General features: G+C 30.7%; 1 protein-coding gene and 1 long non-coding RNA gene across 2 annotated transcripts; both read right to left on the reverse strand.

Moving 5' to 3' along the window:
• Window positions 1-4,253, reverse strand: LOC132749182 (uncharacterized). Its single transcript, XR_009628381.1, has 3 exons — window positions 3,968-4,253; window positions 2,251-2,438; window positions 1-869 (listed from the first exon to the last, which is right to left on the reverse strand). It is a non-coding gene; the product is annotated as an uncharacterized LOC132749182 (long non-coding RNA).
• Window positions 4,254-4,724: 471 nt separating this feature from the next.
• LOC132749181 (galaxin-like) lies at window positions 4,725-7,350 on the reverse strand. Its single transcript, XM_060738894.1, has 3 exons — window positions 7,155-7,350; window positions 5,755-5,841; window positions 4,725-5,361 (listed from the first exon to the last, which is right to left on the reverse strand). Exons 2-3 carry the CDS (start codon window positions 5,816-5,818, stop codon window positions 4,892-4,894), a joined length of 534 nt encoding a protein of 177 aa, XP_060594877.1. The 5' UTR covers window positions 5,819-5,841; window positions 7,155-7,350; the 3' UTR covers window positions 4,725-4,891.
• Window positions 7,351-12,925: the final 5,575 nt, after the last annotated feature.

A 12,925-nucleotide genomic window follows, 5' to 3' on the forward strand; every position in this document is an offset into this window, starting at 1 on the left:
GTAGGCTAGGCATTTTAGCCAAAAATAAGACCCAACCTCAAACAAATTCCTTCAGAAAAGATATTTGCATATTTGTTATCTACTATATATGTGTTGCTACAGGAAAAAAGTCCTCAAAAAAATTCGAAGTATAAAATGCTAAAAATGTCATGTTTTGAAATCATGTGTTTTCAATTAGAAAAATCTGTGACATTAAATAACCCAGATATTCTACGCAAATATGATCATTAACAAAGTAACACTTTAATACACAAACTTGCTTTATTTAATCCAAAACACTTCAACCAATGTTGATTACATTAAAAAAGTCGCAACACTGCATAATCTATACATCATCATTTAGACTGGTATAAAACATTACCCCACCCACTAATGATAAAATTATTTTTTTTACTTTAAGTCAGATTCCATTAAATATTCTTACAAGTTAGCACTACCAAGAATAAAGTTGTATGAATCTATCTAAATTAATATTATAATTCAAAATTGCAATACATTTTACACGAATAATTATTATTTATATGCATTGTATTTGTATTTCTGTTCTGAAAATCAATCGTTCAAGTAAATATCTTACCAATGCTAAATTGCACTTACTTTACCATGGAAGTTTTGTAAAATAAATTAATGTAAAAAGACATTTTAAAATAAAATGAATCTTCTGAATGTTAAGACACTGAAAAAACACAATGTTATTTCATCATTTTTGTCACCGAGGCCCGACTAGCCATATAGTCTGACAACGCTACACATGTATATATACATATTGCCCTGCCCTTGTTCAATGCTGAAATTACATCTCCACTTTTTCGGCCGGTGCTGTTGAAACTTTTAGCCTGCCCTTTTCACAGAGACACATTGTTTCGCATCTGTAAAATTGTTACAACATAACATGATAAATAAAAATGCGAACTTTGCATCCTGCTTTTAAAATAAAACAATTGTATGTCAAACTGAAAATGTAGGTACTGTGAAAAGCAAGATAGGATTGTGCTTTTAGATTTATATTTTTATATTGAATTATCTTCAAATAATTCATACATTAATGAGGCACGTTTAGCCTCAGCAAAAACGTGCCTCAGCTTTCTTCTTTAGAAAATATGTTTCATGTTATATTGTTATAACAAATATAAAGCGTGTAAATTGCCTATCGGCTGAAATAAGCGCTGACTGTGAAACATCATAATGTGCCATATAAGTAGGAAATACTGAACAAAACAGCACCTATACTTTCATACAGATAACTAAATTGGAAGTTTTGGTCGAGTGTTTTACTGACTTCAAAACACTTGCTTCTTACGGTGTTAACGATGTAGGTTCGAGTCCTGCCTGGGTTTTGGAATCTATTATCTGACATAGCTATCCCAAACTAACTTATAGAATATTGGTGGTTCTACGCGTTAAAAATAATACCTATGTCACACTTTTTCCTTCACCTAAAAGCCAAGCATTCTACAGTTTCATTAACCTTTTTAACAGTATCGTTGTAAATCTCATCAAATATTGTTTATAAATTAGGATTTTAAATGGAAAACCCCACGGTAACACTAACGTTCGTATACGAATTTTAACATGCAAATGAAGACTATAATCAGCTCGTGCATGCGCTACGCCACGGAGTTATAGTTGCTATCCGGAACACAGCAAATATAAGATTTTCTTGTGCAAACACACTTTTACCGTTTAAGCTTCACGGTGCACTAGGCCTGTGGTTCAGAAAAAATAATCATCTCATAAAACAGATTAAATTTGTATGAAAATACCGTTAAATTAGGACTGCTACTTATAGTCATGTTTGTTGATTTAATATTGATGTACGGATGATCTGAAGGCGGAGTTTCTCATGCAAACAGAAATTGTACTTCCGAATTCGCCACAATGAGGTTGCACATTTGTATGCTCATTAAACTCATTTTGGTTGCCTGGACACCAAAATAAGATCTGGAGTCGATATGAAACCCAATTTATTAATGAAATGTCGCTATTTCTTTTTTTATGAAATTTATTTAATGTAACTTTAAGTGTTGATGTGACATAAAAACCAACAAACAAATCTCTGATGTTAGTAATTCCGAGAATGTAAGAAAACTGCAGTTTTGGACACTAAATATAAAACACTTTTAAAAGAAAACCATTTAACTTTTACAAATGTGAATTCCCTTTAGAAAAGTTATATATGCAGTAGCACACAAAATTGAATCTGGTACACCAACTGTGTCTTAATATATAGAAGGTTTTTCTTTGATTTACCTGTTAATTACTTTTCAAAAATGCTGGATCTTTTCAAACAGAACCCATTTAGCCTCTCCTAACTTGGAAATATGGAACACTCTTGCCACATCCAATCAACTAATTGTTCGCCAAAATATAAAAGGCTGGACTCTCGCTAAATATTGTCTTCTGCAATCAACCATCCCGTACTATGTTTAGCCCTTCCTCTGAAAATAAGATATATAAAGTCCATAAAACATTATCAAAAAGATATTCAAAAGAAATAGTATTGAAATGATATAATAGGGAAACGCCTGGTGAGCAAACTCGTTTGTATGTGCATTTATTATAATCATGCTGTAAAACTATGATGTAAATTTGTGTTGATATATCAATTTCTGTTGTATTAACAAACCTGAAAGACACCCAATTGTTTTGTTTTCATTTATTCGATAAGATATATGTACGTAAAAAGTCATTTTTTCTCTCACATCCCATTACCCCTTGTGTAGAAGTCACGTGTCTATCCATCTTCTAACTAATTATACATCAACTGTTCTATAAATGCTGACAACAACATGGAAAACATTACTTAAAATATACATACAACTAGCACGAGTATCATGAGGGTAGATTGTCAAGCTACAAAAAGTTGTAAAACAGAATTATTTTCTACAGATGAATGCCATATTTGCATATGATTATCAATAACTCATTGTTTAAATATTTTTGGAAATAATTTACTATCTACGATATTATTTTCAAAAAAGTATTCGAATAAACCAAATATATCTAGCATTTATTTAACATTTGATACCCAGTTTTTTACCTTTATAACAATCAGATTAACTTAATTCATATGTTTTCCGTAAAATTATATTGTCAGTATTTATCAGTTTGCACCAAAACTTAAGTATTCTTACGTATCGATTTATATACAATGGGTAACGGCCGAGTTCGCCGTATATACGAACATTGCTTGTATTGGCTCTAACATTTAAAATTATTTTACAATATTTCAAGTGAATACGCTCAATTATCTTTTGATTTGCTATAACCCCATACTCTCAGATGCATATGATATGATTGAGCCTACAAAAAAAAATCAAATAAATGGCATAATAATTTGGGTTTTAAATCCATGTCTTCTGTTAAGAAGTAAAAGTAATGTATAAAGTTGCAGTAACAACTTCCTCATTAATAGGTAATAGTTTTAGCTTGATTACACCCTATTGGATACGCTGTCTATTTTTCATGTAACATGCTGGAATATTATCATTTCGCTTAGAAATGCATTATGTACTACGAAATACGTTTGTTTACATCAAGTTAACATATTATTTGTTTTAATAATGATTTCCACAATTCATAAAACATGCCAACTCTTTGAAATAAGTCAAATTTAACATTTTAAAAATATCCCTAGATTTTCGTGATTTTGGTCACAGCACGCTTCCGTAGAAAGAAAAATTTACATAACTTGTGCATACACATTTTTTTAAATACTCAGTAAGATGTGTGGTTAATTCTTTGTCATTTTAGATAATTGTACAAAAGGAAACAATATAGAACAGCGAGTAAAAGATAAACTCTCTTTTAATGATTACTTCATTCAAAATTGTGTTTAAAATCGCGAAATTATATGACACATTTTGTCATCTGCATAATCGATTGATTGTGGTCGATTATATCTATCTGCTGACATATTTTCCCCTAATTTATACAGAAGAATATAAAAATGACTAAAACTACTCACCTTTGCACTAGGAATGCTGGAATTGAAGTAACTTCAGATCTTTCAACGAAAATATAATAAACGTGACGTCACCGAACGTGCATAAAATTAAAGTATGGTGTAATTTAAGAGACACATTTAAATATCGATTTTTACTAAATCTTTATGATCGATTATTCAGGAGTCTGCAAGGAGATTTTTTGAGGACTTTTTTCTCAAAATGTAGATAATGTTTATCTTTTATTTGATCGTGAAAACATTTGTGAAGGAATTAGTTTTACCTTAATTTCTATTATGACTGGCCTAATGATAAAACTGCAGTTTTTCCTATTGCGCTATAACGGTCAATGTAATTATTTCGTTGAAAATTTAATTTAATCACATCTTGCTACTCACATCTCACGAAATTTACCGAAATTTTATCGAAGATTAATATATTGTGTGCACTGACCGTATACTCTTTATGCAATTGACAGGTTAATAAAATCAAGCAATATACCTCGGCAGCATTTTCCTGATGTCTCACTTATTCAAAGAAATTTATTTTTGACAAAAAAAAGTATATTGTAATATATTAGTACCACGACAAGTTTTTTTCTTGCCGTCGGTTATTTGTTATTGGTCCCTTCTATCAGTCAATATACGAAACAGCCTAAACTGTTCTCGAAAAGCGACGTCACATGCAATATGAAATTTTAAGTCTAAAGTGATACATGTATATGGGAAATAGAATAAATCATTTATGCTCGTTTGGGAGGATCAAATAACAACATAAAAAATTGTTATCGATCATTTACTTTTAAACCAATTACATAACATTAATTTGAAAAAAGCTGTCCATTTTCATGTGTTCCAACTTTTTCAACTATTGAACTTTTAGGTTAAAAGCTGTTGTTTTTTCAAAGGAATGAAAGTTTCAATACATAAACGAACTTAACAAGACTTCTAGCACAAATATCCATTACAACAATTGTTAAAGGTTGGGTTGTACGGTCTTGTTCCACAACATGCACTTCTGAATCCTTTAGAACCAAGGGCACCGTTACAACAAATCTTGAATGAAGGGTCGTACGGTCTTGTTCCACAACAGCTACTGCCGAATCCTCTAGAACTTAGGACGCCGTTACAACATATCTGGGATGAAGGGTTGTACGGTCTTGTTCCACAACATACACTGCTCAATCCTTTAGAACTTAGGACGCCGTTACAACAAATCTTGAAAGTAGGGTTGAACGGTCTTGTTCCACAACATTCACTGCTGAATCCTTTAGAACTAAGGACGTCGTTGCAACATATCTGGAATGAAGAATTGTACGGTCTTGTTCCACAACATGCTGTGCTGAATCCTTTAGAACTGAGGACGCCGTTACAACAAATCTTGACTGTAGGGTCGTACAATCTTCGATCACAAACAGCTATTTATAAAAATTAAATAGTAGAAATGAACAGCCTTTTACATGAAAATGATAATTTTATAAGATTTATGCGGGAAAATGCAATATATTGATAAGAGAATGAGACTCAGCCATCAAAATGCAACTTTTTAATTAGGACCCTATTTGACTTTAAAAGGGGCATTTCTTATTGACAGCGAGGAAAATTTAGCTACCATAACAATACAGTTTTATGGTATTTTTTGCCCAGGATCTTAATAAGCATCAAGAAAAATGTGGAAAATGTTTATATAACAAGACAGTGTCTAAAATGCTACCCATATTCCTTATTCTCTTATCCAAACTCCATTTACAGTTACAACTCTTGTAAGATATCTACATTACAACTGCATTAACCCATACATAATGTATTACCTTCGTCTTTAGTCCCAGAACAGCAGGATAGAAAGGCCAAAAATACAAAAACAGCTACTTTCATCTTGTATTCTTCCCGTCTTTTGTCTATAAATAGAGTATATTATGACGCCAGAAATGTTTTGTACTTCAATAAACATGGAACTGATAAATAAAAATAATCTCGTAAACCCGGTTTACTGATGGATGTCTATCATAGTTAACTTTCAAATATATTGTAGTTACCAATATTTAACCAACTATATTTTTCTTGGACTGCATGGTTATGAGTATTAGAACAAAAGTATTGAAACTAATTTTTTTAATTTTTGTCAAAAATATTATTTTTTATCAAAATTTTCATCATCAATAATAGATGTGATAATCGAGTTACAGTGGTGATAATTTTTATTCTATTAATGATCAGAACAGAATAGAACATTCTGTTCTGAATTAATTGTCAAAATTATGAAATTTGTATTTACAATGATAATAACACTTACTCTAGTAATTATCAGAATTATCAAATTATAATTTCAGTGATGATAAAACTTATTCTGGTTATTATCAGAATTATCAAATTTATGATTTCAATGGTGATATTCTAGTTATTATCAGAATTATCAAATTTATGATATCAATGGTGATAATTACTTATTCTAGTTATTATCAGAATTATCAAATTTATGATTTCAATGGTGATATTCTAGTTATTATCAGAATTATCAAATTTATGATTTCAATGGTGATAATTACTTATTCTAGTTATTATCAGAATTATCAAATTTATGATTTCAATGATAAAAGTACATATTCTAGTTACATAGTCAAAATAATTTTAGTCATAATTATACTTATTTTAATTATGTAAATCAAATTTACGAAAGTATTCATTTTTTCATGTATCAACTTAAAACATACATACCTAAACTATCATTGTAAGATGTAGCTCAATACTTTGCTAAAATTGATTATGAATAATACTAAAGCCTGTACTCTTAATTGAATGATTTGAAAAAGCAACCAATGATAACCGCGTTTATTGGGAATATTTATTCTTCCCGATTCGTTTTTGTGCGCTTTATTCTAACTTTTCATTTATTTTTATTTATTTACTTTTCGTTTGCTTTAGGGTTGTTTTTGTTGTTTGGTTTATGTTTACTTAAACTGTTAGCTGTTAAGATTATCTGCAGTTGCCATCGCCGCGTGCTAGCAAATGTAGGCTCGGATGTGAAGCAAATTAAAAACACTTTTCGTTTCATTTTGTATAGAATTTTACGGAATTGAAATGACATTTGGGCAGCCTCAAGAGAAAACCAACATAGTGCAGAAAATGACGTCACCGAGAAAACTGTATATGGATCTGACGTCAAAATATGCACGCTGTTTAATAATTTACCGCTTACACAATTCCTACTTACCTCAGTCAGTGCACGTTGTCTCGCTCACTATATCTATGGCTCGTTGTAATATATTTTCGACACAGAACAGAAAATCCCGAAACACATGTATTTATGAAATGTTTTCATCAAACCATCATATTACATAACGTTTAAATTACAGATATCTCTGCATAAATTTACGAACTGAAATTCATGCTCGCCCACTCTCGTCTAAGTAGTAAATTGTGGCTTATTGAGAATCTATCATGCGTTCGTTTATTTGCAATTACTTTACTCATTTTTTTAAACAAATATTCATTTTAGTAGAGTATTTGTATCTATCCTTAAATAAACACAGTATGACATTTAAAAGTTAAGTAATTTATAAATGTTAATCTGTTACGCAGTTTGGCAATAAAACATGTCTGCATCTCATTTATTTATATTATTTGAATTAATTGTTTAGCTAATATTTCAGAAATATTTTAAACAGAGCTACATTTTTTTTAATAGCAAGAATGCAAGCGCTGTACATTTTTTTCACTGCAGGGATGTTCAGCACTGTCTTCTTTAGCTCCTTTTTTGTCAACACGTAATCATGGTTAATGATATTTTTGTAATGGTATATTAAATGCATTAAAACGGACCAAGTTCAACGATCCGTAGCGTCACATATTTAACAAAAAACCCGGCCAATTTACCAGTAACTGTTCAATTATATGGCATGAAAAGTAAAAAAGGACTGACCAATACTCCAATACAGAAAAGTAATGGAAAATCTGTGGAATATAAGGTAAGAAAACATAGGCCGTATGGAAACACTAAGGAATAATGCAGCAGGCGGCAAGCAGCGCCACTGTTTTGAATTTAGGGGATTTGTTCTGTTTAAAAAATGGTTGTCATTTAAACGAATCGTATATTTGTTTAATTAACACTTTTAAATAAGTACTCGTATTGTGCTAATGAAAAACTGGTTTATCAGATAATTAAAATGATAATAATCATTAAGATGAATGTAAAAGAATTAAAAAATTAAAACAGATATGGTCGCAAACGATTTTCAACAATACCTTTAGGATAATGGAGAACCGTTTGAATAACCATTTATATATGTCTATTAGTAAGTCATAAAATTGTGAAGGTGTTAACATATCCACCAAAGAAAAAAATCAGCCGATTTTGTTATAAAAAGAAATGACAACATGGCCAGGAACAATAGATTATGACTGCAGTCAACTGAGTAAAACAGATAGAAACAACACTTGTATGGGGTCTTAGAAAGCTCCTATCATTTACTCATTTTAGGCCGGAAAAAATACGACAGTTTATAAAGCTTGCACTTTAATGGACTATCTTTATATCAACAATTTTGTTATTTATATGAATAAGTGTCATTTTAAGACTTTTACCTGGACATGTATAGTTAAATTTACTTTCGTATAAGGACATTACGTAAGCAATACAACCAGTAAATTATGAACATTTACAAATAGAAAGAGAAAAACGTTTGGTATTTCAAACATGCATGACTAACTTCACTTTAATATAACGTTTTTATACATTTAACTGGAGATATTCTCTAAAGCGTTAACTTAAATTTCAGTACGCCTCTTATCTTTTACATCGCACAATTTGTAAATAATTTGCGCTTAAATTGTTAGATTTTCCTATTGGTTAGATCAGAATGCTTTCAAAATGGTTTACCAATTATAAATTGTATAATTTATTTTCACTAACTACTTACTGATTTGTTTTTCTCCCAGTCAGCTATAAGCACGTAAACAACAAGAACATGTAAGAAGTAAAGAAGATAAATGAATATAAGGCTACAGCAATTAAGCTGGAGAGAGATAACTTAACATGCTTTCAAATCGCCTACAAAGATACGTTCGGTCATTGCCACTCGCAAACCTCAAAAGAAGAGCATTTTAACTGAAAAACGAAAATGACTTTTAGATGTGAGAAGAATAACATGCAAATGAAGTCTATCATAATTTCACAAAAAACAAAACAAAAAACAATACTCGTGTTAATACAAATCTTCATTGTTTAATTTTTATTGTGTGAGCAACTTTATACAAGATATATTCTCCCTTTATACATGTACATTTAGTGACGACTAAATAAAAGAACTTATGCCACAAATGGATACCACAGTATAAACAAGTCTACTTCTTGTTTTCGCAAGTAAGGTACAATTTAAAATATATAGGCTCCCAAGTAAGGTACAGTGATCGGAAGTTACATGTGCTTTTACTCGCAAGACAGGGTACACAGTGAATTATATAGGCTCACAAGACAGGGTACAGTGATTTTGTTTATATACTGCGGATACGTATAAACGTCATTTTAATGCAATGTTACACACGTGTTAAAAGGTATATTACCGTAACTTAAAATATACTGTATAGTAATAGAAGTCATGCAGAGAAAACTTTGATTTATGTAAACATATTAACATTGTTGTTATAATTTACACAAATATATTTCTTCTTTTTTTTATGTCAGTGTCAGCTGACTTTGAAATAATACAAATTTCAGGATCACCACCAATGAAGGCATTATTATGGGTTTTTTTATCGGCCCACTAAAATAAAGTGGTAAATAACCGTGACTTACATTTTACAGAACGAGCATTACACCAACGGATTGCAATATGTTTTTTTGTTTGTTTGAACAATTGATTTTTCTCTGCAAAACTCATTTCATTTGAAGAATTTGTACACAATACTTTCCCGTATCTCCTACTTCTATAGTTACTGATCCATCAGAGCATAAACATTAAACAGACCGAAGCGAAGATACTTTGAGCACTATTTCTTTCTTTCTTTGTTTTTGGTAGAACGCGCTAGATAAAAGTAATTATACAAATTGTGTACAAATTATGATAAATGCACCATTTTGCAGTATTTGTAGCATTTTTGTTTGATCTTTCTGTTTACCTTATTTTGACGTTTTGACGTAACGTTCTACTAATGATTTCAGGACGTCAATGGCTATATACCTGTCTATTTTGAACTAATATTTAAAAAACATTTAAATACATACAGGATATAAACATTGTACCTTGGTAAGTGGGAATTATTGTATAAAAAGTAAAAATGCGAAATTTTGCACTATGTTTGTTTTCTCATGGGGTGGCCAATTTATGATTTTAATCTAATTTAATTTCAGATCAATTTTATTTCAAGGAAAAGGGTATAGACTTTACCAAAATAAGTGCAAAATCAAAGACAACAACTTAAAAACAGTATGTTAAAAACCCCGACTTATTCGGTCTCGATTTTCCAATATTGTTAATATGTATGTAGACAATACAAACATGTCATTTACCATATTGCACGTATAATTTTTCAAATTAGATTTTAACACATCTCTATACGTTCATCATACCACAAACCTTGCCGAACATCTATCGAAATTTAATTTAGTTTGTGCATTGATCGTATAATCAGCATGCAACTGGTTTTAACATATTTATTATAATGTACATAAACAACAATTATTTTCACAATGGAATGCAATTGACATGCTTTTAAAATCAAATTAATTGAACATTATAAAACACAAGTTTGCCCATTCAATAGAAAGAAGAAAATACTAGTATTCATTTCCGAGGCTAAACGGGCCTTTAATTAAAATGTTAAATCGTTATACAAATTTTAGTTTTTTTCAAAGATTAAATTTTGGAAATTTCAAGGGCCACTACAGTATCATAAAAAACTTGACAAAATGTTCACTGTTTCAGATGACGAAAACAAATTAATGGGTATTTTCGTTCTTAATGCATTTTATTTATTTTTAATGCCCCATTTGAAAGAAAATGATATCGTAAACGTCACAAATAAAATCAAAGCGCTGAAAACACTGAATACGACAGCTTATCATAGACACTGAGATGGCACATTATAATACCAATTCACGGGCAAATGAACGGATATGTCAAGGCATAATAGTCATACATCAGTGTATTGTACAACATCTCTGGTGTAATATGAATAAAATGGCGCAAGAAACTCACGATATTATAAGCTGTAACGTTTGTACGCTTTTTGATGTATTATAATAATTTAGGAGGAGCTATGGATCATGTAAGTTGTTGCTTTATTCCCTGTCAGTGTTCAGCAGAATTTGCTGGAATTCTACGTTACGGGTTTTATTCTGTTGAACATTTACCTATGTCCTTTTCCAGGTACAATGTATGTCCCTTTTAAAGAAAATGTTGTGAGTTCATTTATCAAATTGATTTAAATTAAACAAATTGTCTGAGAGTGAAAAAATGAAATTAGATATTTATATGCTTTATTTTTCTTTTATGTTATTGAAAATGACCTATTGAATAAAAATAATTCTCACTTTCAAGGACAGATAACTCAAACTGGGAAGACACCCGATGTATTTTATTGTACTAGTGTATGAAATATCCTTAAAACTGTACGAAGAGGTATCTGTGATAGTATTAAGGGTAACTTTAAGTGCAGTAAGAACAAGTCTATTCATTTACAGCGATGTTAATATAAAGTTTGCCAACTTGGTAATACTAAGTATAACATCTTTATCTCTTTTTAGTCATATTGTGAACGATCTGGAATTGCCGATACATTTTTATCTAAAGTGTACAAGATATTATTTCTCCTGTATGAAAGATTCTAATTCCATTACAACTGTCTAATGTTTAAAGGGGAAATCTATAAAAACGTTTTAGAAGGTGATTACACCATTAGAAAAATGTTTGAATAAGCCCTGCATTATTTCATTAGAATTGGGATATAACGTCTACTTCGGTAACATTGCGATTGAAAAAGTAATGTCCGACAATCAAAATCATTTAAAGCATGTCTATTGACGTGCGATTATAACAAAGTGCGGAACATCGTTAACAGGTATTCATTTCGTTTTCGCCATTTCGTATTTTTAGAACCAAATAATTGGCGTTCGTAACTTTTCGACTCTTTCTAGAACGTTGAATACTATAATCCTGTCTGATATGCAAGAAAATGGTTATAATACACGGAAAGGATTTCGGTCAAAATACGCTAACTGTGTTCTATCTTAGAAACGATGACAACCAAGATTCGTTTTGATGTCTAAACGCAGCATTTCATGGAAGACCTTGAATAGTTTATTAAAACAAAACATTTCATTGCTCTTAGTCATATGCGATAATGGCACCCAAATTCTTTAAGCCCATTATGGACAATTTCGAGCCATATTGTATCGCATAATGACCATCAACAAGCAAATATTAACCTCTAAATAATTCGGAAATTGAAAAATCTGAAAGTAGGGTGAGCCCTCAGGAAAGGTTAAAAAAGCATTAAATTACATTATTGAAGGTTGTTCAGTTCATATGAATCAATGTTGAAAAGAATGTCTTGTGAAAATAATTTACGCCTTTTGAAAACAAATGGAATGACATGTAATTGCAACGTCTGAAATCATATCGACTTATGTCTCATCAATATACAACGCAGGTTTTTCTGATGTCTCACTATACTATGCCGCGCTTATTCATTGTATGTTGTAAAGTATTAGTACCACGACAAGTTTTTTGCCGTCGGTTATTTGTTGTTGGAACCTTCTATCAGTCAATATACGAAACAGCCTAAACTGTCCTCGGAAAGCGACGTCACATGCAATATAATAATGTTAAGTGGCGAGCATAATATTATTTTATTCAACGAGTGAAAGAAATTCAGTATTGAACTTACACACTCATTCAATGTCCTATTTATCACATACCCAAAATAAAAACCGTTTAAAGTGAAATTAGAGTCATCTTTCATTGACGCGCCTTTAGTATAACGCTA

The sequence above is a fragment of the Ruditapes philippinarum genome, unplaced genomic scaffold, assembly GCF_026571515.1.
Source record: "Ruditapes philippinarum isolate M1 unplaced genomic scaffold, ASM2657151v2 ctg6272_1_1_1_1, whole genome shotgun sequence".
Classification (NCBI taxonomy): Eukaryota; Metazoa; Mollusca; class Bivalvia; order Venerida; family Veneridae; genus Ruditapes; species Ruditapes philippinarum.

Excerpts from the sequence above, each read along its gene's own strand:
- LOC132749181 (XM_060738894.1), bottom strand. The coding sequence starts at position 5,818 with ATGAAAGTAGCTGTTTTTGTATTTTTGGCCTTTCTATCCTGCTGTTCT. Across the intron at positions 5,362-5,754 it reads TTCTGGGACTAAAGACGAAG|CTGTTTGTGATCGAAGATTG; the intron begins GTAATACATTAT and ends TTTTATAAATAG.